Genomic DNA, 24,845 nt, shown 5'->3' on the forward strand with positions numbered 1-24,845 from the left:
GTGACGTTGATTCCAGATCCCACAGTGCTACCCAAAGTGGCATCTCTATTCCATAGGTCTCAAAACCTAATATTGCCATCCTTTTGCCCTAATCCATCCCATCCAAGGGAAAGGGACTGGCACAAATTGGATGTTAGACGCTGCCTCAAGACTTAGCTCTCTAGAACTGCTCACTTCCAGTCTACAGATTCTCTCTTCGTATCCTTCCTGCCGGCTACCATGGGACAATGGGTCTCCTCTGCCACCCTCGCTCGCTGGATCAAGGCCTATATTTCATTGGCCTATGAGATTTAACACCTCCCAACACCTCTCAAGATTACTGCACACTCTACCAGAGGAGCAGCCACCTCCGCAGTGTTCTCCACTAACGCTCCTTTGGAAGAAATTTGCAGGGCAGCAACATGGTCCTCACCATCGACCTTCACCAAACATTATAAAATTGACCTGATGCACTCCTCTCAAGCTGCATTTGGCAGGCGTGTTCTCCAGCATGTTCTTCCTCTCCAATAATCCAGATTCCCCCTCCCGAGGTCTTTCGCTGTGGTATGTCCCACAGGAGATGTCTTCCCACAGCAGCTGAGAAAGGAGCATTGTTTACTTACCACAAAGGCTTCTTCTAGCTGCTGTTGTGGAAGACATTTCGACCCACCCGTGGCATCGTGACTACTGGGCGATGACTTTACTGTTTCTTGTTCCTTTTCTGACTAGAAGCGTAGCTTGATAACCTAAACTGGGAGGGGCTATCCTCCCTGGGCTTTTATAGGCTTCTTACTTAATTTGCATAAATCCTGCCTCTCTGGAGTAAGCACAGGATGATAACCCACAGGAGAGGTCTTCCACAACAGCAGCTAGAAGAAGCCTTCACAGTAAGTAACCAATGCTCCTTTTCTGTAACAACCTTCAAACATGGCTGAGGGGAGGGTGTGGTAACATGCCAAGGTGAAGGCCCTCCTGTGCTTTGAGACTTCCAATTGTGTTAGATATGCTGCCGGGGGAAGGCTTATTTATATATAAACACACAACTTGGATTGTGGATAGTTCAGCCAAGGGCAAGCCTTTGCAAACAACCACTTTGGTTTTTCTCACTTTGAGAAAAGTTTGGACGAATTAAACCAAATTATGGTTGAACCTAGTTTTGTGTTCACATATAACATCTGTGCTCAATATTATGTATTTGTGATATGTGGCCACAACTCGGAGTCCTTATTAAGAATGGGATATGCCCAAGCTAAAGCAGCCCTTAAACAGCATGCTGCTGACATGGACACACAAATAGAATAATCTTTGATCCCCAAGGGTATTTTTTTTGGAAGTCAACAATTCAGTTTTAATCCTGCTGGATTTTTATCCCAAATCACAATCTCCCAATATTACAGGATGTTTACACTAGCCGGTTCTAACGTGTTATCTACCACAGTGCTGCTAGAAGGAAAATGTAAGAAAATCCCATATGCTCAAAGACTCTGCCCCTGCGCACCACGGAGATATTGAAACTACAGTTCATGTTTTACTCTACTGTGAACTATATAGGGATTCTCGCCAGCTTTATATCTCCCCGCTTTTAACCAATTTTCCAGGTCACTCGGATTTCTTTTATCCAAGTCTTTTGCTGTCAGACTAGAAAGATGAAACATTCCAAAATGTCACCAAGTTCTGATTGATTGCCAGTAAAATCCGGCAACAAACAATAGTTCCTGCATAGCGAACTCAGATAAGTGGGCTTGAATTTACTCTGTATAGGGGGTTACCGTTGGATACAGTATTACCGGTGCTACTGTGTTATGTCTACTTCTCTTTTCTTTAACCCTACTGAGGTTATTTGCTGGTCTGTGACTGTATTAATAAAGATTGGTTGGTTGGTTTGCATGCTCCCCACAGAGTCCTCTAGGATTCAGGACACTGCAGTAGCCTTGTCTGCAAGGACAGGGTTGGCATGGCTGCTGTAAGGCTAAGATAATGAACAGGAAGCCTTTTTGATCACAAGGAAAGTGCTACATTGGTATACCTTTTAAGATCCATTAATTAATTGCATTGGAAGAGTTAAGTCTGTAGCTCCAAAGTAAATGGCTTTTTGGCTAGATCACGCCCTAAGTAGCATTATGAAAGACACACACACACAAAGTGCATAATCTAAAGATAACTTAATAGGGCATTTGGTTGAGATCAAGGTTTGGAGCTGGTATAGAATTACCATTATGACTCCAGGAAGCTGCTCTGACCTGCTCTTGCATTACCTTGACTTCCACACAGATTACGGAAAAACCTGAAAGCACTGATAATCGTTCACCCTTCCTGGTTCATTAGGACAGTGCTGGCTATATCAAGGCCATTCATCAGGTAAGGAGAGAACTGGAAAGAGGGAGGACCAATTTCTGCCACATTGGCCCTGCTCATGGCCTCGCCACTGACCCAAAATTTGGTTGGCGGGGGCTAGAGACAGGGCCCTTTCAGTTGCAGCTTTGGAATGCTCTCCCAGTGGAGCTTCACCATACTTCCTCTCTCTGGGTTTTTAAAACAATTTGAAGACCCTTCTTTTTAGAGAGGCGTCTTAGTGTTTTGACCTGCAATTTGTATCTGGTGGGTTTTTAAACTTAGTATTAAATGAGTTCGGGTTTGGGGTGGTTTTTTTACTAAGAGTATATGTTGCACTACCTCGTTTTATTGAGATGTATTACTTTTGTGAGCTGCCCCAAGCAGTCCTGCATTGGATGCGTTGCAAACATGCCCCTCCCTCTCCATTTTATCCCCATAACCCTCCTGTGAGGCAGATTAGGCTGAGATGGAGCGACTGGCCTAAAAAACAGCTGTTAATGCTATTTTGATCTATCTTGAAAAGAAACATTATTTAATGGCCATCAAGCTTTAGCAAACAGCAACCACACTCCTATTTCTCCTCCAGGGAATTAGAGCCCTCAGAACTGGAGACAAAGCGGAAGCCCCCAGGCCTTGGCTGGGCAGCTCTTAGGGGTTGCTGCATGTGCACAACTGCCAATGCCCCCTCCACATGGTGGCCCCTTTCCCCCTGCCAATGCTCCTGGCTTCCCCACCCCCAAAGGGGGTAACTGCCCCACAAGCCTACCTCAACCCTGCATGTTGGAAGCAGTGCCACCCTCCCCTATCCCACATTAAAGGATCCAAATGCTTCCTGTTCGGCCCCACAAAGCTGAGTCCAACTCATTTAAATGCACTTCTGCCTGCACAATGGTTACTCAGCTTGCCTGGGCAGTTCTTTTGCAATTGTATTCCTTCTACCGGAATTGTGGAGAGCAGATTCCAACTCTGAACCTGAGAGAGATGCTCTCCTCCTCCCGCTTCGAATCCATATGCTGCTTTTCAACATGAGTTCTCAAAATGTCTAACATAGAGAAATAAAGCCAGTAAATAAATAAGTAAGTAAGTAAGTAAGTAAGTAAGATGGCTCTGGCTTGTGACCCATTGCCATTCATAAGCCTGGGTTCTGCGCCTTTGCAGTACCTTACAGGTGGATTCCCCAAGCTACTTGTGGGCACCGAGATCCGCCTCACGTGCACAGCACATTAGTTCATTCTGGCAGCCAGGTGCCATCTAGCACCTCAGTGGCTGCGGCTCCTCGGTTGGGTTTGGTTGTGTGTGTGAGAGAGAAAGAGTTTAATTTATACAGTTTCTGGCTTTGGACTGTTTATTGGACTGTTCTTTGGATTTGGACATCGCCTTTGGGAAGGAGCCAAGATGGCGATCGGCTAGCAGCTACCTCACGAGGCTCCCTTCAGAACTCCCTCCAAGGCACCTCTCCCTCGATCCATCATGCCATCAAAAGGGGGGGAACGAAGCAGGGATAGCAAAGAAAGCCCCCAGACTGAAAATGATGCCCAAACTCAATCTGGAAGAAGGAGGAAGGGGAAACAGCTTAAATTTGATCTCTTCCTCTCGCCATCAAAACAAAGAGAAACAGTGAGTACCATCCCACATACTACAAACAGATTTATAGCCCTGCCCACTGATAAATTAGAATGCCCTCCTCCCCAACCCAACAAGGACTGCACAAGGGAGCTCCAGATAAATCCAATCACCACCGATTCAGCAAATCGACCAGACAGGAGATATCCCCAGGAACAGAGAAAAAGGGCCCCTAAATCTGCCATGTCTGCCACTCATCTCCCCCGGAAACTCTTGCCCATTACCTCCTGTGACAGCCCAGACTCTGATCTTGTTGACCTCCAAACTGAATGAAATCTCTACTAAGTTGGACAAACTCAGGCTTGACTTAGAACAATTTACACAGGGGCAATGCCCACACACAGACTGTAATCTCCAGCCAGCCCCAGCCCCACTGTGTGGGCTCGAAAGCTGCCACGTCGACTGGATGCTGGCATCAGACAAAGTTATCATAAAGTCCTGCAGACATCCCCCAGACCAGCATGGGATCAAGCTCACATCATGGAACCTCGCCGGCTGGGTTCGTTGCAGAGACACAGACTGCAACAGCTTCTTCTCACAATTTGACATAATCCTAGTTTAGGAAACCTGGACAGCAGCTGACCTTACACTCAATGGATCCCACTCTCTCTCTTTGGCAGTGGTACCTGGGACTGGGCATGGAAGGCTCAGAGGAGGCTTGGCAATACTTGTCTCCACCTCCCTGTGGGCAACGCTGACACCCCTCACCTCGTTAAAACAATATGCTATGGCCTTGTTAATCCATCTTGGTCCCAGTTCGCTGCTGTTAATTAATGTATACCTACCACCTCAGTAACTGTAATTTGCTGTAACCTGTAACTTGCTCTCTATGGACTGAGCTTGAGCAATACACAAATGACCTGCTGCTGGCGAACCCCAAAGCGCTGGTGGTGATGGGAAGTGACTTCAAAGCTATGATGGGACTAGATGACCACACCTGATTTAGTCAACATCAGCTATCCACCCCTCACCCAGGATCTGAGCTCCTACACCTGTCCCGCCTGTCAAAGGATCAGAGAGCAAATTTTGCAGGACTCTGCCTAGCACAAACGACCGCCAGACTTAACCTTCAAATCCTAAATGGCTCACTGGAAAGTGACCACCCAGGAGAATTTACACATCTATCCAGTACAAAAACAAGCACCATAGACTATATTGCTGTTACCGGGAACCTGCTCCCTTTGGTTGTGAACTTTGAAGTCATGCATCATGTAGATAGTGACCACTTCCCACTCCTCCTCCAACTGGTGCCCTTGGCCCAAGAGCTACGTCTGGAGACTCGCTACACTCCCAATAATTTACCAGAGGGTCAGGGGAGATGCTGTGCTAAATGGACACCTCAGCTTGATCAAACAATACAAGAATTGCTTGCAGTAGAACTCTTCCTGACTTATCAGCGAGACTTCATTTCAAAAGATGAGTCTCTTGCCCCTTTGGAGAAGTATGACGCTTTAGTACGTGAACTCCAACAACATTTCATTAGGAAGTTGGACTACTCTTCAAAGCCTCTCTGGCGTCCATCCAAACCCTGGTTCAATAAGGACTGCATAGAAGCAAAGAAAGCCCTTACATCTGCTTACCTCTCCTACAGTGCTAGCACTGGAGCAGACACCCTATCAACAACTAAGAAGAGAGAGGCCATGAGGGCCCACTTGGTCACGACTCATCCAGGCAGCCAAGGATAAGGACTCCTCCACATTTTGGCTCATCACAGCCAACTCTTCCTACAATGGCATAACCCCAACAGATTCCCACATCCCTCCAACAACCTGGGAATTTCACTTCCAGAGCCCATACGAGGATGTAATGGCAAACTGTGGTCCCCCTCCAGAGGATATAAAAGTCTGGTAGCTGGCCACCGGTCACTGTAGTGGAGGTTGAGTCCCTTGTCTCACAATCTAAAGTGGGAAGGGAGAAGACCTCATCCCTACAGATCTTATAAAAAGTAATCTGGAGTGGTAGGCCCCAGTCCTAGCTTCGTTATTTACTCATATTGACTGCCAGGGCCGCATCCCTACGGGTGGGCAATTATCGTCCCCATATTCAAAAAGGGACAAAGGGATGACCCTGCCAATCATAGGCCCATTAGCCTGCTCAACACCATCAGCAAGCTGTATGTGAGGCACATATATGGGAAATTCAAGGACTGGCTAGAGCAAGAAGAGATGCTGACAGATGAACAAGTGGGCTTTAGGGAAGTCAGATCTACAACTTATCAGTGCCTGGTGCTCCAACATCTCATTGAAAGGTACTCTTCTAACAACTCTACCTCCCTCTGTGCTGCCTTCATAGACCTTAAGGCTGCATTTGACTCTGTCTCCTGAGTTAAGCTTTGGGAAAAGCTCGAATCCTCAATTGATCGATGCCTTCTTTATCTGATCCACGCCCTTCACACAGTCACATCACTTAAGGTGAGATGTAGCCCCCAAGGACACCAGATGAACCCTATTTCAACCCAGAAGGGAGAGATACAAGAATGCATCCTGGCCCAACTATTGTTCAACTTCTATATCAATGCCATGGTGAGCTGTCTCAACAACCTTGACTTCCACCTGGAAGTTGGCCGGAAGAGCCATCTCCATCCTACTCTATGCAGATGCTGCTGCTACCCTCTCAAGGATCCCTGTAGGCCTCAGAAGGGCAATGTCAGCAGTTTCTCATCACTGCAAGAGTGAACAACTGGAAATAAAAACCAAGGACATGGCCTTTGCTAAAAGCCCGAAGACCTACCATTGGAATATTGATGGACACAGAATTGAGCAAGTCACTTGCTTTACGTACCTGGGGGTGGTACGTAATGCCTCTGGCTCAAGAAGGGCCCACTGTGAACACGTTGCCCTAGCAGCACAGAGGAGCTCCTCTGCCATCTTGAGGTTCCTTCGTTCTAGAGGTGGCCATTACGTACCTGCAACGCTCAAACTATATGAAGCCAAGTTGCTGGCACAATTATTATATGACGTCCACCAAGGATCTCCATCCAATCTTGCTATACTGGAACGTGTTCAATCTAAATTCTTGAGAGGGACCCTACAAGTGCCTTGCTGTGTCTCCAACGCCACGCTACGGCCGGAAACTGGCATAATAAAAGTGGAGGCTAAGGTTTGGATAACAGTTCTCAACCACTGGCCCAAACTAGCCTTTTGCCCACGGGGCCTGGCCCCGCTAACCCTGCAAGACAACTTTCAGTCCTCCTGGAAACGGGCAGTCTACAACAAAGTGGCACAGCTGGGCTTCTGCCCATCCTTTCTGCTTGCAATGGGCTGGGACAAGGCGAAAACAGCCATCAAACAGAGGATTCTGGACACGGAACACCAGGCAGATTTAAGTAAGGCACCAGGCTTTCTGGCCCCGGATAGTCATAGGTTTACCATCTCCCCCTCTGCATATCTGGCACAATTTCTGTTCAACCTACTACATCTCTCTCTCCTGATGAGGAGCTTAAATCTTACCAGCTATAGGTTGCAGAAATGGCAGACCTAAAAGATCCAGTTTATGACCTATGCTGCTGGTAATTTCTAAGACAACCCAATCTGCCTGAGAGGTCCTCCAAATGTTGACACCAACATCCAAACATTTGGAAATTCTATACAGAGTACAAGAAGACAACGAATACTTATTAAAAACATCCATCACCAAATTCCTTGGTCATTGACCTCTGCTAAGTTTGGCCGTCACAATTTATACTGGCTGAGAAAGAAGGGCACAAGCCTGAAGGTTACTAGACCAAAAAGTCTATTCCACTGCTTGCTTGTCTGTAAAAATTTCCAGTTATGCCGCGTGCATGGACATATCTCCTTAACACCTGACAAACTCAAAAGGTGCATTGTGGAATCCACAACAATAACCCCAGCCTCTTGTGAGCAGCAACAAACAGAATAGTCCACTTAAGTTGCTTTGGCTGCCTCCCCCCACCCCCTTCCCATCTCCATACATCCAGTGGGGGACCTCCGCCCCATTATCTTGCCTGAGAGCAGCAGCAGAAAAAGAGTCTATTGTCCAGGGAGGCCGAGTGAGTCACTGTAAATTTTAGATCACAGACACAGAAGGATTCTCACACATGGGCTTCTGAGCCACCTGAGCTTTGCGCCAACAGCCGGACTGAGGCAGAAAGGCAGGTGGGTGGGGTGCTGAGACAGTCTTCTGTACTCGTTTCTTGAAAGTCCGAGTAGCAGTTTATTTATTATTTATTTAACACATTTCTATACCACCCCAAAGGCAAGTTCTTCAACGCAAGCGATTAAAGTTGCGTTTGACATGGCAGAGTTTGCCATGTTTGCCAAGTAGCAGCTGTACAGATATAACTTGTCTGTATCCCAGACTAATGTGCTGCCAAGGCCTTAGTAGAGTGGGCCTTTATAGTGCATTGAGGTTCGACATTTTGGCCCCTGTAGGTTAAGAAGGTGGTGAGTTGCGGGGGAGGTAGCCAAAGCAACTTTACGTAGACTGTTCTGTTTGCTGCTGCTCAAGAGGGGGTGTTGCTGTTGTTGTGGCGAAGGTAGAACTCAACTGTTGTTGAGGTAGAACTTCAAGGCTGTGTCCAGCTGCAGAAACAACTATTTCCCACACATAACTTTGTAGGATTGTGGCCGAAATCTTTAGGAATTCATATTGTATGAAAAACACAAGAGGATTGTGGTGCCTACACTAAAGATTTATAAAGCATAATGGAGATACACACCTCCACAGGCCAAATGTTCTCTCTCTCTCTCTCTTTATACACCCCACCCCTGCCTAAACCCCTTCTCAAAAAACAACACAAGAAAAGAGGTCACATCCCATACAAAAATGAAGCCTCACAATGCAGGTTCTAATAAATTCTATTGTAAAAGTAGCTCTTGCCTGAGTACAATTTGCCATTGTATTTTTCTAGCTTTTTCTCTGTCTTTCTCTCCCTCTCTCCCCTCAAGCCTGCCCCATCCCCTTTTCCTTTTTCTATCCCTCTCTCTCTCTCAAGCCAAGCCTATCCCATTCTTTCCCTCTTTCTTTCCCCATCTCGCTTCTCTCTTTCCCTCTTCTAAAAGCCTGTGTGGTGAAAGCTCAAAGTATAATCTTATCAAAAATTAAGAGAAAAACGTCTCTAATTTTTTTCCTTAGAAGTGCTCCGTGTTAAGCGTGATGATTTGGCAGAGGTAGAACAGAAGAACAATGCATTTTATTTTAATTGATTGATATTAAATGTTACTTTAATAATCAGCACCCTAAAAATTGACCTCGGCCCCCATGAGCAAAGTCATGGTCAGTTTTGGCCCACCAGGTCATTTGAGTTGTGCAAGCCTGCTCTAGATCTTCACTCTCCAGCAGAGGCTGACAAAGGAGTGTTTTGAAGAGGGTTTTGCAATAGCTTCTTGCACCCTCCCGCTAAGGAGAGCTCATTAATCACCCAGGGTTATGAATGGCAAGTGATCACGATCCAGATAAATAAATTGCTTATGTATAACTGATGATCTGGGCGTGATCCATTGACATTCATAATGACTATATATTACCTGCATTCCAAAGACTTGCAGCAATCATCCTGCTGCATGGTCATTCAGGAACCAAATAAGACGATGCCTGACAGAATTAACCAACATGCTGTGCACACAAGGTACCAAGGAGTTTAAGGGATCCACCTATGAGGTCCTGTGCAGGCGCAGAACCCAGACTTATATATGTCAACAGATCACTCCCAGATCATCAGTTACAGGTAAGCAACCTGTTTTTCCCTGTCCCCAATGGGCTCACAATCTAAAAAGAAACATAAAATAGACACCAGCAACTGCCACTGAAGGGATCCTGTGCTGGGATTGGACAGGCCCATTTGCCTCTCCCTACTAAATATAAGAGAATCACCACTTTCAAAGGTGCCTCTTTGCTCAGGGGATAACTGCTCTGAAATTCCCACCCTGTCCACATGCAGTCCTAGTTAGACATGGCCTGTACCTTAGCAGACCTGGCACACCTGGGACCAACTCCTGTTCTTCCTTTCACCAGCTATGTCTCCACCCTCCCTGTTCCTCCATGCCTGGAGCTCTCCTGAGCTCACGCTGCTCTCCCATCCACAACAAGGTTACCCTACTGGACTTACTGCCCCATGGCTTGTGTTGACCCTACATGTTGGAACCTGGTAGCAGTGCCACCCTCCCCCATCCCAGTTCTAGAACCACCCTTGGATCCAAACATTCTTTGCATTGGGTGCAACTCATTCAAATTCAAAATCTCACTCTCCACAAAACTGGTTTAATTCTTAATGGCTCTCCAGCAAGCATGTAGCATCGCTAACAACTGTAGAGAACCTTAATGAAGCCAATACTAGGTATTGATTGCACTGGCTGCCTATTCGCTACCGAGTTCAATTTAAGGTCCTGGTTTTGACCGTCAAAACCTTGTGGGGTTTGGCACCTGTTTACCTACAGACCTGCTTCTCCCATCCAGTTACATCCCGTCTGGTCAGATGGCCCTTTTGTTGGTCCCCGATTTCCAAGAGATTCGGGGCGCTAGAACCTGTGAAAGGGCCTTCTCAGTTGCCGCCCCACTCCTCTGGAATTCCCTTCCCCTGCGGATTCGTTTAGCTCCTTCTTTGTCGATTTTTAAATCTTTATTGAAGACTTTTCTTTTTTGCCAGGCTTTTACCCTGTAGTTTATCTATCCCCCGCCCCCCGTTAGTCACTTTAGTTTTATTTAGAATGTAATTTTAATGCTGTCTTGTTTTGCATGTTTTTGTACAAAACAAGTCTTCGGAGTGGGCGGTATATCAAATGTGTCAAATAAATAAATAAATAAATTTGTGTTCATGTGATTCTAAAATGAACAAATGTGTATATAAATATGTGCATTGTTTCTCTCAGTGTGAAATTCATCAATAAAATCCAGTATGTTCACACTTTGGAAGAACTAGAGCATATCATACCCATGGAGCATGTCCAGATTCCAGACTGCATCCTACAGTAAGTATCACACTTTGGACTTCTCAGAATACCTTGAAAATCTTACTAACTTTCTTCAGTCCATTAGGTCTCAACCTTGGGCCCCCATACGATGTAGGATTATGACTTCCATCATCCCTAGACACAAAGGCTAATGGTCCATCCTCCACTCACTCCATTAGCTTATCATCCCCTCATTATCCCACCTTGCCACTAACTTTTCACCCACTTTGCTTGACAATAGGCCTTTGGCAACCAATAAAAAGAATGGTGGGTGAGGCAAGTGAGGAACCCGGCATCTCTCTACACTTACGTTACTTGCAAGGATCTTGGGGTCACTGCTACTTGTGGAGAGAAGGGGGGGAATCTTGAGTAAGTCGGCAGCCACACTCTTCCAAGGCCTTGTCTTGCAGTGAAAGGAAGAGGAATGGGGGGTGCAGGACAAGGGGGCCATGCCTCAGTAGTAGAGCACAGGCTTTGCATACACAAAAATGGCAAACTACTGGCATCTCCAGGTGCGTACTCTCAAACATCAAGTACTCAGATAGTGAGAAGTCGTAGCTAGTTGAAGTAGATTGTACTGGGCTAGCCTGAATCTGAATTCTGTTCAGTTGTATGTGTTAAAACAATTAGGGGACATGCCAAAACAAAGCATCTACCTAGCATACAGAAAGTCTCACATCCAATATCTTGTCGTCCACGTTTTAAAAAGTACCCAGCAGTACTGGGCAAGGACCTTCGTCCCCAGCCCAACCCCAGTGGGTTGTGAACAACAACAATAACAACAACAAAAAGACCCCCCCAAAGACAAAAAAGAGCCAAGGAGGCTGTTCACACACCTGAAAGCAGGGTAGGACAAGTGTTCTACCAAGGTTTTGGGTTGTGTGGGAGCAAACAACTAGGTAAGATGAGGGAGAAGTGATTGTGTGGGAGACGGGAGCAGAGCTGGACAACGCCATCCTACTCAATTTTTATACCCAGCATTTGACTAAGGTAGGAGGAAAAGCTGTCCTAACGAGCTCCTATTTCCCAATCACTTCTCAATTTAGAAAGGTGATTAAAACAACAACAAAAACAAATACCCAAGTGAAGCGAGAAGGGGAGCCACCATGGCCTTCTCTTTTCCAAGGAGAAGATGCTTTCACAAGGGAGAGGTTTTTGGTTTAACCACTGAAGTCTTGTTTTGTTTTAGGTTTGAAGAGGAGAGAAACAGAGCCAGAAGAGAAAGGTAGGAGTAACTTTGAGTGTGGGGAATGATGCAGAGACATTAATGACTCAACTGGGATTTTAGTGCCGTTTGTTTGCTGTGTTGCTGCTTTGTAGTGGCATGCTCCAAAATGCAATTTATCATTCTTACAGGGCAGAAGAGAAGCAGGACATGACCGAGAGAGAGAGGTAATTATTCTACTATTAATTTGTCAGAGGTGGCATCACCACATATGAGTTGTGGAGGCAAAAGATTGGCTGTCCTTGAAGAGGCAAGCTGGAGCAGAGAGGAAGGGGTGAAGCAAACACGGAGGAAACAGCGAGGTCTGTGGGCAAAGGGGTCAGAAGAGAAGCAGGTATGGCCAATCTGAGAGCAGCTTGGCCTTTCTTCTAGAGCCTGAGGCTTTATAGGTCAAACACTGTGTCACCTTCTGGCCATGTGACAACCTGGATGGCTTTAAGAGGGGTTTGGATAACTTCATGGAGGAGAGGTCTATCATTGGCTACTTGCCGGAGGGCTAAAGGCCACCTCCAGCCTCAAAGGCAGGATGCCTCTGAGTACCAGTTGCCAGGGGAGTGACAGCAGGAGAGAGGGCATGCCCTCAACTCCTGCCTGTGGCTTCCAGCGGTATCTGGTGGGCCACTGTGCAAAACAGGAGTCTGGACTAGATGGGTCTTGGGCCTGATCCAGCAGGGCTCTTCTTATGTTCTTATGTGCATTGGCAGCACCCAAGTGGGCAAAAGCAGCACCCTCTTTTGAGTTGCTATAGTGGTGCAGAGGGCAGGGTGCCAAGCCAAAGCTTGAGATCCTCACTATAAAGTCTCATTATTTTTGTTTTAAGAGACTAGTACAAACACTGGTCATAATCTACATTGAACTATTTCATTACTGTGGGTATTGGGAGTGGAGGTTAGACCTAGAGATGTGTTGAGCAGGTGGTATAAAAATGTAACATAATACCAAATTGAGTACCCCTTTCATTACTTCCCTAATCCAGGCACCTGCAAAAGTATATGTTTGAAGGTGCAAAGAGACTTGTACTTTAAACAGCCACATGTCTTGTATACACACAGTCCCATAAAGAAAGCGGGCATTCCTCATTTCCAAGTCAAGAGAGTTAAGTTAAACCATTAAAAATTTAGTTTCATTCAGGTTCATCCCAGTTCAAACACAAGTTCCAAGTTTTTAATTACTAGTTCAGCTGCTTCAAACAAATTTAGATAGATTTGATGCAAAATATTAAAAGCTTTTGTTTGCAGTATATCTCCATAAAATGCATATTACTCCATATAATTTTATATTATATATATATATATATATATATATATATATATATGTGTGTGTGTGTGTGTGTGTGTGTGTGTGTGTGTGTGTGTGTATACATACACACACAAGCGAAATGCACACAATAAGATCAGGAAAATGACAATAGAAGGTCATTGGTTCTAGCACAAAACCATTGCATTAGCTACACAACTAGTGTTGAGCTACCATAGGCATACATATGCTTGCATGACAGTTTTGCAGCTGCCTCACTTATTGGAATGGGGACATTTGTGCCAGAGTACAATTCTGCAAATCCAAAACTCAGGTAACTTCTTGTGCCAGCACAAATTTGCTTGCTGTGTGTTCATTGCTTTGTATGTCAGCCATCTGATTTTAATCTGGTTTTTGTTAGAAGGCTGCAGAAAGATGTTAGGTTTAGGTTCCATTCAGGTTCACTGAAGGAAAGAAAAAAAAAACCCATGAACCACTTTATGGATTCAGTTCAACTCCCTACTTTAAATCACTGCATCCTGCTAAGAGGTCCCTAAAACTCCCAAAAGGTGCAAATCCACCTCTCAGACTGCCTCTTCAAGATGGGGAATGTATTTATGTTTTCTTGTTAATCCTAGAAAATGATTTACTATTCTGTCTTCCAAAACAGGCCTATGCTGCCTGCAGATGATCAGGAAACAAGGTCTGTGTCGTTTGTTTTTAATTATCTGCAACATTTAACTTTTTTTTTTTTAAAGGATGAATTTCTAAATCAGGGTTATGGCATCTGAGCAGAAAGAGCCAAGATGATCAAGGGGTTGTAGTGCCTTTATTACAAGGAAAGGCCAATGTGTTTGGGGTTTTAAATTTAAAAGATACACACACTGATGGCAGGGGAAGGGAAATGATTATTTATAGAATTATGTATGGTGTGGAGAAAATGGAGGGGAAAAAGTTTACTCTCACAAAAGAATTTGGGGTCAACCAATGAAATTGAACAGCAGTAGAATTGAGTCATGAAGTAGGGAAGACTGTTGGCTAATGGCTAAATAGAGCCTCCATGTTCAAAAGCAGTGTACAGTGGTCCCTCGGCTTACGAACTACTCGACATCCGAATTTTTCGACTTACGAACGAAAAAAGTGGCCGCACGCTTACGAATTTTTCAACATCCGAATGGAAAACCGTTGGCGGTTTTAGATGCGGTTTCCTCGACTTACGAATTTTAGATGCGGTATCCTCGACTTACGAATTTTTGTGAACGATCTCAGTGAGGATAAGGCTGCAGCCCAGGAAGCTGTGGAGCACTTTGATAATGTGGTCGTTGCCCCATGGCGAGCAATGCTCCGCAAGAGACAGAGGCAGCAGACCATGGACCAGTTTGTGGTGAAGCAGGCAAGGCAGGAGGAAGAACCTTGCTGTTCTTCCCAGTTGTCACCCTCTGCCTCCTCTTCCCAGAAATGATTTTTTTGGTTTGAAAATTTAAAAGTTCATTGCTGTTTGCAAGTTTACATTTCCTGTTTTTCCTCTTCCCAAGTTGAGGTGTGTGGTGTAAAGAAATGTAACCTGAGGGTGAGGCATGTTCCTTCGAAGAGTGCCTGCCTTAGAATTGCACACAAGTGTCCTTAACATGTTCCCAAGTTGAGATGTGTGGTGTAAAGAAAGAGGCATGCTCCTTCGAAGAGTGCCTGCCTTAGAATTGCACACAAGTGTCCTTAACATGTTCCAAAGCTGAGGTGTGTACAGTAATGCTTTAAAATGTTGGCTGAGGCATGTTCATTGTGCCTGCCTGTCTTTGAAAAGCACTGCAGTGACCTGCATCAGGTCCAAAAACTGTGCTGAGTAAGGTTTAGAAATGTTGGCTGAGGCATGTTGAGTGTGCCTGCCTGCCTTTAAAGTGCCCTGAAGTGACCTGCATCAGGTCCCAAAAAAATGATAAAGTGCTGTTGTAAATGTTTATTGTTGAAAAGTAATGTTGCTGTGCAGTTTGCATGCCTTTAAAGTGCACTTGATAAAGAGTTTTGCACAAAAAACTGGGTGTCTGGGTCTTTTTCCTAGGCTCCGGGACGAATTAATCCGTTTCCAATGCATTCCTATGGGAAACCGCTTTTCGACTTACGAACTTTTCGACCTACGAATGTGCATTCGGAACGGATTAAGTTCGTAAGTCGAGGGACCACTGTATCTCAGAATACCAGTTACGGGGCTTAAACAATGGGGTTCCCTCCCACCCTCCATTTCCAGCTTTTGGGTTTTCTTGAGTCATTTGACTGGCCACTGTTGGAAACAGGATGCTGATTAAGTGTTCAATCCAGCCAGATTTGTATTATTAAATGTTGTGTGCTATGTATGCCTCCACCATCAATCTACAAACTGGACATCACAACTGCCATTTGTAGGTACAGCTTTTGCCCATTCTCGTCAATGACTAGCAATGCTCTGAAGCTTCTAAAGAATGTCAGTGCTGAGTACTACAGATTACTTTTGAAGCTTCAAACAGCACTCCATAGGTATTATCTGAATCACAGAAGGATGCCGTCAATAAAAATATGTATCCAATTTATTGTAGACTAATATAACATAAATTTATAAGGACAAGATGTTTCAGCATCTGCCTTCGTTAGCTGCTCTGAAATTACTTTTAACCACCTATTATATCAATCTGTCAGCCCCCAAATCTGCACAGATTGTTGGCAAAAGCAGTAACCTGCTGGAGAAAAATCTTTATGTTTATGCTTGTGTATTTTCCCTGGAAGAAGAGCTTTTCCCTCAAAATGTGCAGGAATCTCTTTTTGGAAATATATTGCTATAGGTATATACTGAAAATAAAAATTCTTTTTTGGAAATATATTGGGGAAAATATTGCTCTTTCCTCTTAAGAGCTGTAATTAAGCCACCAATCAGAATCAGGAGAAGCAATTAAACCATTTGGCAAATGATCTCGATAAACACTTTTGTAATCACAAATCTGCAATTCTAACAACAAAAATCAGAACTCCCACTAGCCAAATGTCAACACAGGTGAGCACAAACTGACTTGATTGTTGCAAGAGATGCCATCAGATACAGCAAAACTAGAAGTACGCGAGAACTTCTAGATATATACACTGGGGACACTATTCCCAAGTAGCTTCAACCTTGAGGATAACACATCACCTCAACAGCAGCCAATCCAACACTGCTGAATACTTCAAATCTTCCATAACTACACTATAGCCACACCTTTCCAACAACTTCGGAGCAGCTGAAAAGGGTGGAAGCCAAAAAAGCCCTGCCCTCATGCCTCTTTTCTCTTGTGTTAGTCAACAATAAATTGGTGCTAAGTATAGCAAGCCCTGCTTGTGAGCTTCTAGAAGAGGGATTCTCAGCGTTGGGTCCTCAGATGTTACTGGACCACAACTCCCATAATCCCTAACCAAAGGCCACAGGGGCTGGGAAATATGGGAGTTGAAGTCCAATAACATCTGGAGACCCAACGTTGAGAATCCCTGCTCTAGAAGACTTTAGCTGGCTGTTGCTAAAGTAACAGGGAGCCCTTTCTTGGGATCAGTGAGAAGGGCTGGGTGGCAGGCAGTGGGGAAGGCAGCAGAAACTCGCCTTCCCCACAGACGATCAGACTGCCAGTCCAGGAGGGTCAGGACGTGTGATCCCATGCACTGATGGTCCCCTGCTTTGCCCAGCAGCACAGAGGATGAGACGCATCATCCCACCCCTGGAACTCCCACAATGCACCATGTGAGTGTGCAGTGCCTTGTGAGGCTCCCCACAGTGATGGGCGAGAGCCCGTCAGTGTCACAGCACCAGCTATAAGCAGCTGCCGCAGCACACAAGCAGGGGAACAATCTAAGGGAGCACTTGCTCCCTTAACCTCATTTAGGAGGTGAGCCTCTTTGGTGGGTTTGCCACCGAGGCGCCACCGGGACCAGGGGTCATCCCATGAAATTGATTGCCAGGAAATCTAGGACCAATTCTCTGCCACAAGATGTGGTGACAGCCAACAACCTGGATGGCTTTAAGAGGGGTTTGGATAACTTCATGGAGGAGAGGTCTATCACCGGCTGCTAGTCAGAGGGCTATAGGCCACCTCCAGCCTCGAAGGCAGGATGCCTCTGAGTACCCGTTGCAGGGGAGTAACAGCAGGAGAGAGGGCATGCCAACAACTCCTGCCTGTGGGCTTCCAGCAGCATCTGGTGGGCCACTGTGCAAAACAGGCTGCTGGATCCTTGGGCCTGATCCGGCAGGGCTATTCTTATGTTCTTATGGTTCTTATGAGCTGGCAAGACAAACTTGGCTTCCTTAGCCTAGTGTTGGCTGAGTGTAAGAACAACATCAGTGAATGAGATTTTATTTATTTATGTATTTAATTTATATACCGCCCTTCCAAAAATGGCTCAGGGCGGTTCACAACATGATAAAACCAATTAAAACAAATTGAGATGGGCTATGATTTTGGCCCAACTACAGTATTTTCACTCTTTGTCTTGAATCTTTATCATTAAAGGCTTCAAATAGTAACCCTGCTGATTTCTCTTTTTCCTCTGCTTCTAGAATGTCATGAATGACAACACTATTCTTGAAGGATCTGAAGAATGACCCAGCCTGATTTATTACCCGCTGTAAAATGACCTTCCTGATGTTAAGACCTCATGACCATCTCATCTTCAGTCCTGTAAGACCAAGGAATCTGCCGCTACATCTTGAAGACACACAAAGTCACTTTGGCCATTTGGAAGACACTCCATTGTACAGCAGTCAATGAATTCCACTTCCCCGGAATGGCTCTCAGGCCTTAACATTTCACACCTGTTGCAGAGAGTTTGTGGTGCAAACATACAAAGATTCAAGCACAACAGCAGGCTATTGTTTTGCCTACCACATGGCGTTCAGACCAAAATGGAGAAAGAGTGCTCAGTTTTTTCTTTATTCGCTGCAGGCTGGCATAGCAACGCTGGGTCAGCAAGTGCATATCCATTCCTACGGATGCATCATAACACAGGCTGCTGCCCCATGCAAATAGTTCGGCCAGGAAACATGCAAAGCCAGCCTTCTTCCCCTTTCAGACGAGGTTTGTGACACCATGGCAACCCTTTTGCTGAAGCCTTGCAGGGTGAATGATGTGAAGGTCAATTTTATTTGCTGTGACCTTCCTGAATGGTGTCCATCGTGGCTTTCATCCCAGATGACAGAGGATCTTCGGTGGCAGGTTTTAGAAATGTTTTCACAAGTCACTTCATACCAAGGTTGGGAAAAGGATATGAATTTAACTCAAGGAAATTGACACAGTGGACAATCATTCTCTTTGTATACCTCCAAAAGTCTGAGATAAGCTGCTGACGCATGGACATGCACCCCACAACTCAGCTAAGCAAAAAAGGGAAGACAGCTGGCTGCCTTTTTCAGTCATCAGTTGATTTAGCTCAGTCTTGTCTACACTGACCGGCAGAGCCTCTCCAGGGTTTGTGATGGGGGTCTTTCCCACCTCTACCAGGAGGGTTTTTAGACAGCAGGCTTTTCTGCGAGTTTGAAGTTGCCCCCCATAACCAATGCAAAAAGTGATTTTTTTTACTCTGGATATAAATCAGGTTACACTCAAACACACTATGAAAAACCTGAATCGTGTGTAATGTGCTCCCTGATAGCTCGCAGGGACTTTGAGATAAGATCAATCTGGCCAATATGTGAATGCACACCTCCATTCCAGAGGAGATGTGAGCTAAAAGCCCTGTGTGGGAAAATGCCCAGGAGATGCTGAGGACTGAACCGCAGATCTTCTGCACACATAGCAGAAGCTCTACCACTGAGCTATAAGGGTCTTGTACAGGGAGTGGTGCAAACCAAAAGGGACAGAGTTAGGAAATACACATATTACAAAAAGATGAGGAATAATATTGCGATCACATGGCTTGAGAAACACACACACACCCTTCATTTTTATGATTGTATTCCAGTGTTCTTCTAAAGACCTCAGGGAAGCATATAGAAAGGCTTTCCCATATCCTTAAAATCATACCAGCCCAAAATCACCCAGGCAACTACGTGGCTGAGTGGCAATTTGAGGCCAGGTCTCCCCAGCCCAAGTCTGAAGCAATGACCGCTAGACCACACTGACTTTACAGGCACTGAGATTGTTCGTTAACACGGCCATTTCCAAACTAATATCACAACCAGCAGAATGAAACATCTCACTGTTCCTCCTTTGAATCACCCACCCGCACAGTTACAAGCTTAGATCTTCCACTCCAGCAACATCAAGATCCTGGTAGCTCAACATTTCAGTATGTGCTGCTTTATATTTGGCGCTCATGTTTTTCAAGTTCCACAAGAGGGCAGTGCTGGCAAAATTACATTGGCAACTCTTCCCTGCAAGGCCGAGGAGGTTTTTTTCTTTTTTGAAGTCTCCTTGATGTCAGCAGTGGGCATCCTTTTCTTTCAAGTGCTGCAAAACAGCCTGGAACATAAATCTGGCTTGCTTGTTCACATTCTTGTTTAACATGCACCAACAAACCATGTGAAAGCAGGCGAAAGAGTGTTAGCAACATGGAAACAGGACACACTTTCAATGATGACTTTGCTGAACTGTTCATAAGCAAAGGAGGACGTTAACCCAGTGGGAACATATTGACATTCTTGAAGCCATATGCTTCTGGGACACTTCAGCCATAGCCCCTTGCGGGCCATGAAAGTGGAATATCTATCCTGTGGGGTAACTTTGTGTACAAGGCACACCCCACAAATCATTAAAGCTTCTGGGAAATGTATGGGTCACAATCAAGACATTTGAAACTTTGTAGATCATGTGCTTAAAGTGTACTATAAAGAAAATCAGAACAGTTGCAGAGACATCTTCCAGGCCGGACAAGAAATGGCCATTGGACAGTTTTGAGTATATTCAAAGAACATAAGAAACTGCCTTCTGCCAAGTCAGGCTACTGGTCTATCTAGCCCAGTTTCTTAGCTTGGAGATGCTGGGAACTGAACCTGAAGGGGGCACACACAGGCAAAGTGTGTGTTCTTCTATGACTGAGTGGCAAAAATAGCATGGAAGAGTGTATCAGAATATTCCCAAATTGGATAATGGCAGATCCATACAGGACATTTTCTGCAGAAATTCATAGATTTACAATGGTTATTTCCCATTTTTGTTTTGCTGATTTTTGTTTTGCCTGCTTCTCTCCGGAAGTAATTTGCTATGCATTTGCTTTTAACAGAATGGGGTGGGTGGGGGGACTCATTCTGGAGCCAAGGGAATGTATTGCGGTTAAAGGCTGGGAAATATGCCCCACCACACACACAGTGTGAAGTGATGGGGTTTGGAAATAGGGGTCCAATGACTACCGACACAATCTCAAAGGGTAAGACACATCTGAGCAAACATATCTATAAAATCTGAGAATATCGTGATCTGTCGAGGGTGGGGAGACCTATTTTGTCATCACGTTGGGAACATTTTGTGTTCTTATTTAGCAAGAATCATGAGTTCAACACTGAAAATATTGGTGCAGGTCTTTGATTAATACACAGAGAGTGCTTTCAAGATCTAGAGTAAAAAGACACCACAGAACAAACACAGGGAACATTCAATGTGCACGTTTTGCAGCTCAAGCTGAATCAAAATGCAGGGTGGTGGTGGTGGCTGGCTGTACAAGACCCTCCCCATTTCGTTTCAACAAGGTTTATGCAGGAAAACTTCAAAATGTTGTGCTTGCAGCCTAGAATGAATGAATTAATATTTATAAACCGCTTTTCAACAAAAGTTCTCAAAGTGGTTTACATCGATATAAATAAAATGGCTCCCTGTTTCCAAAGGGCTCACAGTCTAAAAAAGAAACATAAGGTAGACACCAGCAACAGCCACTGCAGGGATATTGTGCTGGGGGTGGATAGGGCCAGTTGCTCTCCTCCTGCTCAATCATCACTTTTAAAAGGTGCCTCTTTGCTCAGTTAGCAGGGGACTAACTGAGATGAAAAGATGTATGAATATTCATAGATTTAACTAGTTGCAATGAAGCTAGTTTTCAACCATTTTTAAAAGCCTACATATAAATGTTCCAGCCCTATGTAACACACCAGAACCTAGGTTTTATGCTTTCAAGGCACAAAAAGCTTGTTGTGCGCCTTCATTTTAAAAGCTTAATAGAAAACCAAAAGAAAAAGAAAAAAGATACAGCTCCTGCCCTCTTTTGGGCAGGTAGTTTTGAACAAAACATCGCTTGAAAACCCTACATTATATTCAAGTGCAGTTCTTCTTTTTAAAAAGTTATGTCTGTCCTCTCAATATCCTTGTGGGAACAGATGGCATAGGATAGCACTGTGTGCAAATAGTTCTGCCAAAGGACAGGAAAGTGCTGAACTCTAAAACTCATTCCCCTGAGTTTATAGTCCTTATGGCCATGGAGACATGCTTGCCCAATTCTCAGAAGCCAGGGGGAATCAAGAAGCAAGACTCAGGCATTGCTCTTAGGCCGCTCCTTCCTAGAATTATGCCAAATCCTAGGAGTTATAGAATTATGCAAGAATATTGTGCAAATGTAGTTGACTTGCATGATTTCTATTGGTTGCAAAGACAATTTATTTTAACCTCAGGGTATATGCTCTTTTGCTTCAGAAGGGCTCATGTTTTTACAAAAAGGGGATTAGGCAAATTCACTGAGTAGTAAGTCTAAAAAGAGCTAAAGGTTTATGCTGGTCTATGACTGTAATAAAGGTTGATTGATTGAGAGCTGGCAGCCAAGACAGCTATCCTGAAAGAAGGTTTAGAAGCAGTCTCTCTTTGATAATCTGTTGATGGTTGGAATATAAAAGTGGATGGCCATCAGTTTTCCCTCTAAGGAAAAACTCAGAAGTTTTTTTTTATGTTCACTCAGTTAATTTTAGATCCCACTCAGGTTAAATCAGGAAGGCCCCACTCTGAATGCATGTGTGCACACACTGCCTTGATCCTTCCACCCAGGAAAAAAAACACAACTCATTATGCACACAGATGAAAAAGAGAAAGAGTACACTGACCATCACCTTCATCCTGCTTATGAGCGTCCAGAAAAATCTGGCTGCCCATGATGGGAAATATGCTGAAATTGATTAACTCTTGGCCTGATCCTGCCACCTATGTTGAAATGTTTATGCATCCTTCTCTAAGGGCCCAGTGCAGCCTCTCCACAACCAGAACTCATTCTCCTACATTTAATTGGTTTTTGTCTTCTACTGTCTTGTAGTTAATTGTTGCATTTCCTGTACATGTGTGTTCCCTCCCCCTGGAAGGGCAGGCTCAGATTTGGAAAACTGCACTATACATACACATACCCCTACCTCCCAATTTGAAATGTTTTGCAATTGCAGAGAGGAGAGAGAGAACATTGATGAAGGGAAGTATAAAGGTACATAAATGTCATAAAATATTTTGCCCAACTCAGTCCTGACACACATCAGGATTTACACACCCCACAGTCCAAGCAAATTTCTGAAATGCTGATGTGCAAAGAACAAGCAGCTTGGTTGCCTCATGCTTCCTGTTCCTCTGCATTGTCCCGATGTCCAATTTTGCACTATTGCAGTGGAGAGATGGGATAACTCTGTCTTGAACAACATGGTGATGTGCAGGAACAGGAAGTACAGATAATTGCTTTCCAAACCACAATGGTGAGCATCATGACAGTATAACCAAAAGGGATCTGAACCATTTCTAATCTAAAGATTTTCTAAAATTTTATGCAAGACACATATATGTATATAACCTGGCAGAAACAGCTGTCCAGTCTGGTTCATTCAGTGTCTGCTCCACCCCACCAGGTTCCCACTTCTTGCCTCAAGACTTTTGCTCGCTCACATTACATGTCAGAGGAGAAAGGTAATGTATATATAGATGTGTTTTTGTATATTCCCAGTAATTAATAATATAGCATGCTACTGTCCAAGTGAAGTTTCACATCAAGACAAAACACAGCACCTCCATACACACAACCAGCTGCGGTTTTCCTGTGTTAAAGTGGAATCCCTTCTGCCCAAAATATACGTGTAAAATTGTGGGGAAATAAACATCCCCCCCCAAACGTGTGTGTATTTAGATGGTTTAACTCTAGGAGATACAGATTACTGTTTATGCTATGTATTACTCTTGTTTTTCTTGCTTGGTTTGAGGCCAAGAAAATCTGTGGATGTTTAATTTAAAAAGACTGAGTCTTCAACAAGTGTGTCTCTTGCATTTGCATACATGGTTATGATGTAAAACTTAGAATGTCAAAGCTGCATTATGGTGTTTGTGCACTCCTCGCCTCCTAAAGGGTTTGGGATTTTCCGGGCAGTTTCTGACAAAGTCTGTTTCCTTATGAGGAGAGTGTACTGGGTGCTTCCCAGATTAGCTGCTCAAAAGCGGCTAAATGCCTTGTTCACGCAAATTGCAGTCAAAACGTAAAACCTCCAGGGGGAGCAGTCTCGTGAAAACTAACAAACCGGAAAAACAACACCTTTTTTTACGCCAGATACATGACATCATCATAGCACTAAATCACAGCGCTTAAATTCAAAAAAAGGCATCCGGCTTATGGACGACACCCATCCATTGGGACTGCGGTGTCACAACACAGGAAGTGTGGGAGCACACTTCAGAGATATGTCCTGACCCCGTTTTAGGGTCTAATCTGGAAAGCGCACAGGAGACTATCGATATAGCTTATTTACAATGAAACAATCTAAGACAGAGAAACAGAGAGGCATCATCTCCCCCTCCCACCCCAGAAGCAGCTTGTAGCTAACCACAAATCTTACTCTTTTCAATCATGTTCAAGAGAGAGGCTTTTTCTTCTGTACAGATTCAAACTTGAAAGACAGTTACGAGGAACTGCTGAATGAGCCGAATATGTTTAGCTGGGGTGGGGGGAGAGTAAGGAGAGATAGAACCATCCAGATATCTGGAAGACGGTCACATGGAGGGGCAGACATGTTCTCGCTCCTGAATGCAAGACTAGAACCAATAGGTGGAAATGATAAGGAAGCCGATTGAGGCTTGACACCAGGAAGGATTCCTAACTGGAGGTTTCTCAGATTGTGGGGCTTTGCTGCAAGAGGAGGTGGTGCAAGTTGGGAGAAATTACGACTACAGTATATAGTATGGCACTCAAATCTATTTCTCCATGTCAGCTTCATCAGGAGAAGGCATAAACTCCCTAAATGCCTGCCAGGAGCTTTTAAACACATGGCTTTTAGCTTGCATCCCCTCCGGAATGGAGGCTGCAAGTCCACATATCAGCTGGATTACCCCAAAGTCCCTGCGAGCTATCAGGCACCAGTATACACCCGACTTTGCTTTCCCCTGAATTATATCTTAAATGGTCTGGGGTTGGGGTGGGTGGATGAGGTGATGAAGGCAGATTTGGGTCAGATTAAGCAGGTTCTTCAGTTAAGCGTTCTGTCGTTTGATCCGGTTGCTTGGCAAGGCAAGCCGGTCTTCCGTAACCATCTGTCAAACTACAAAACAAAACAAAACAGAAGTCTCCCGCCTCCTCCTCTGGGGATGCAAACCCGGAGAAAAAACCCAGAGCAAGCTGTG

General features: G+C 44.6%; 1 protein-coding gene across 2 annotated transcripts in view; it reads left to right on the top strand.

Annotated features, from left to right (window-relative positions):
* Positions 1 to 23,545, top strand: part of ATCAY (ATCAY kinesin light chain interacting caytaxin) — a 77,015-nt gene extending 53,470 nt beyond the window's left edge. The window contains exons 8-13 of one of the 2 annotated variants that reach the window (XM_053296503.1): positions 2,251 to 2,337; positions 10,764 to 10,862; positions 12,034 to 12,069; positions 12,201 to 12,236; positions 13,976 to 14,008; positions 17,852 to 23,545. In XM_053296503.1, the coding sequence (XP_053152478.1) occupies positions 2,251 to 2,337; positions 10,764 to 10,862; positions 12,034 to 12,069; positions 12,201 to 12,236; positions 13,976 to 14,008; positions 17,852 to 17,861 (301 nt within the window). In that variant the 3' untranslated portion in view covers positions 17,862 to 23,545. The remainder of the gene's footprint in view (positions 1 to 2,250; positions 2,338 to 10,763; positions 10,863 to 12,033; positions 12,070 to 12,200; positions 12,237 to 13,975; positions 14,009 to 17,851) is intronic. The other variant, XM_053296504.1, reaches the window with a different exon arrangement.
* Positions 23,546 to 24,845: the final 1,300 nt, after the last annotated feature.

Source organism: Hemicordylus capensis, chromosome 2 (genome assembly GCF_027244095.1).
Source record: "Hemicordylus capensis ecotype Gifberg chromosome 2, rHemCap1.1.pri, whole genome shotgun sequence".
In the NCBI taxonomy this organism is placed as follows: Eukaryota; Metazoa; Chordata; class Lepidosauria; order Squamata; family Cordylidae; genus Hemicordylus; species Hemicordylus capensis.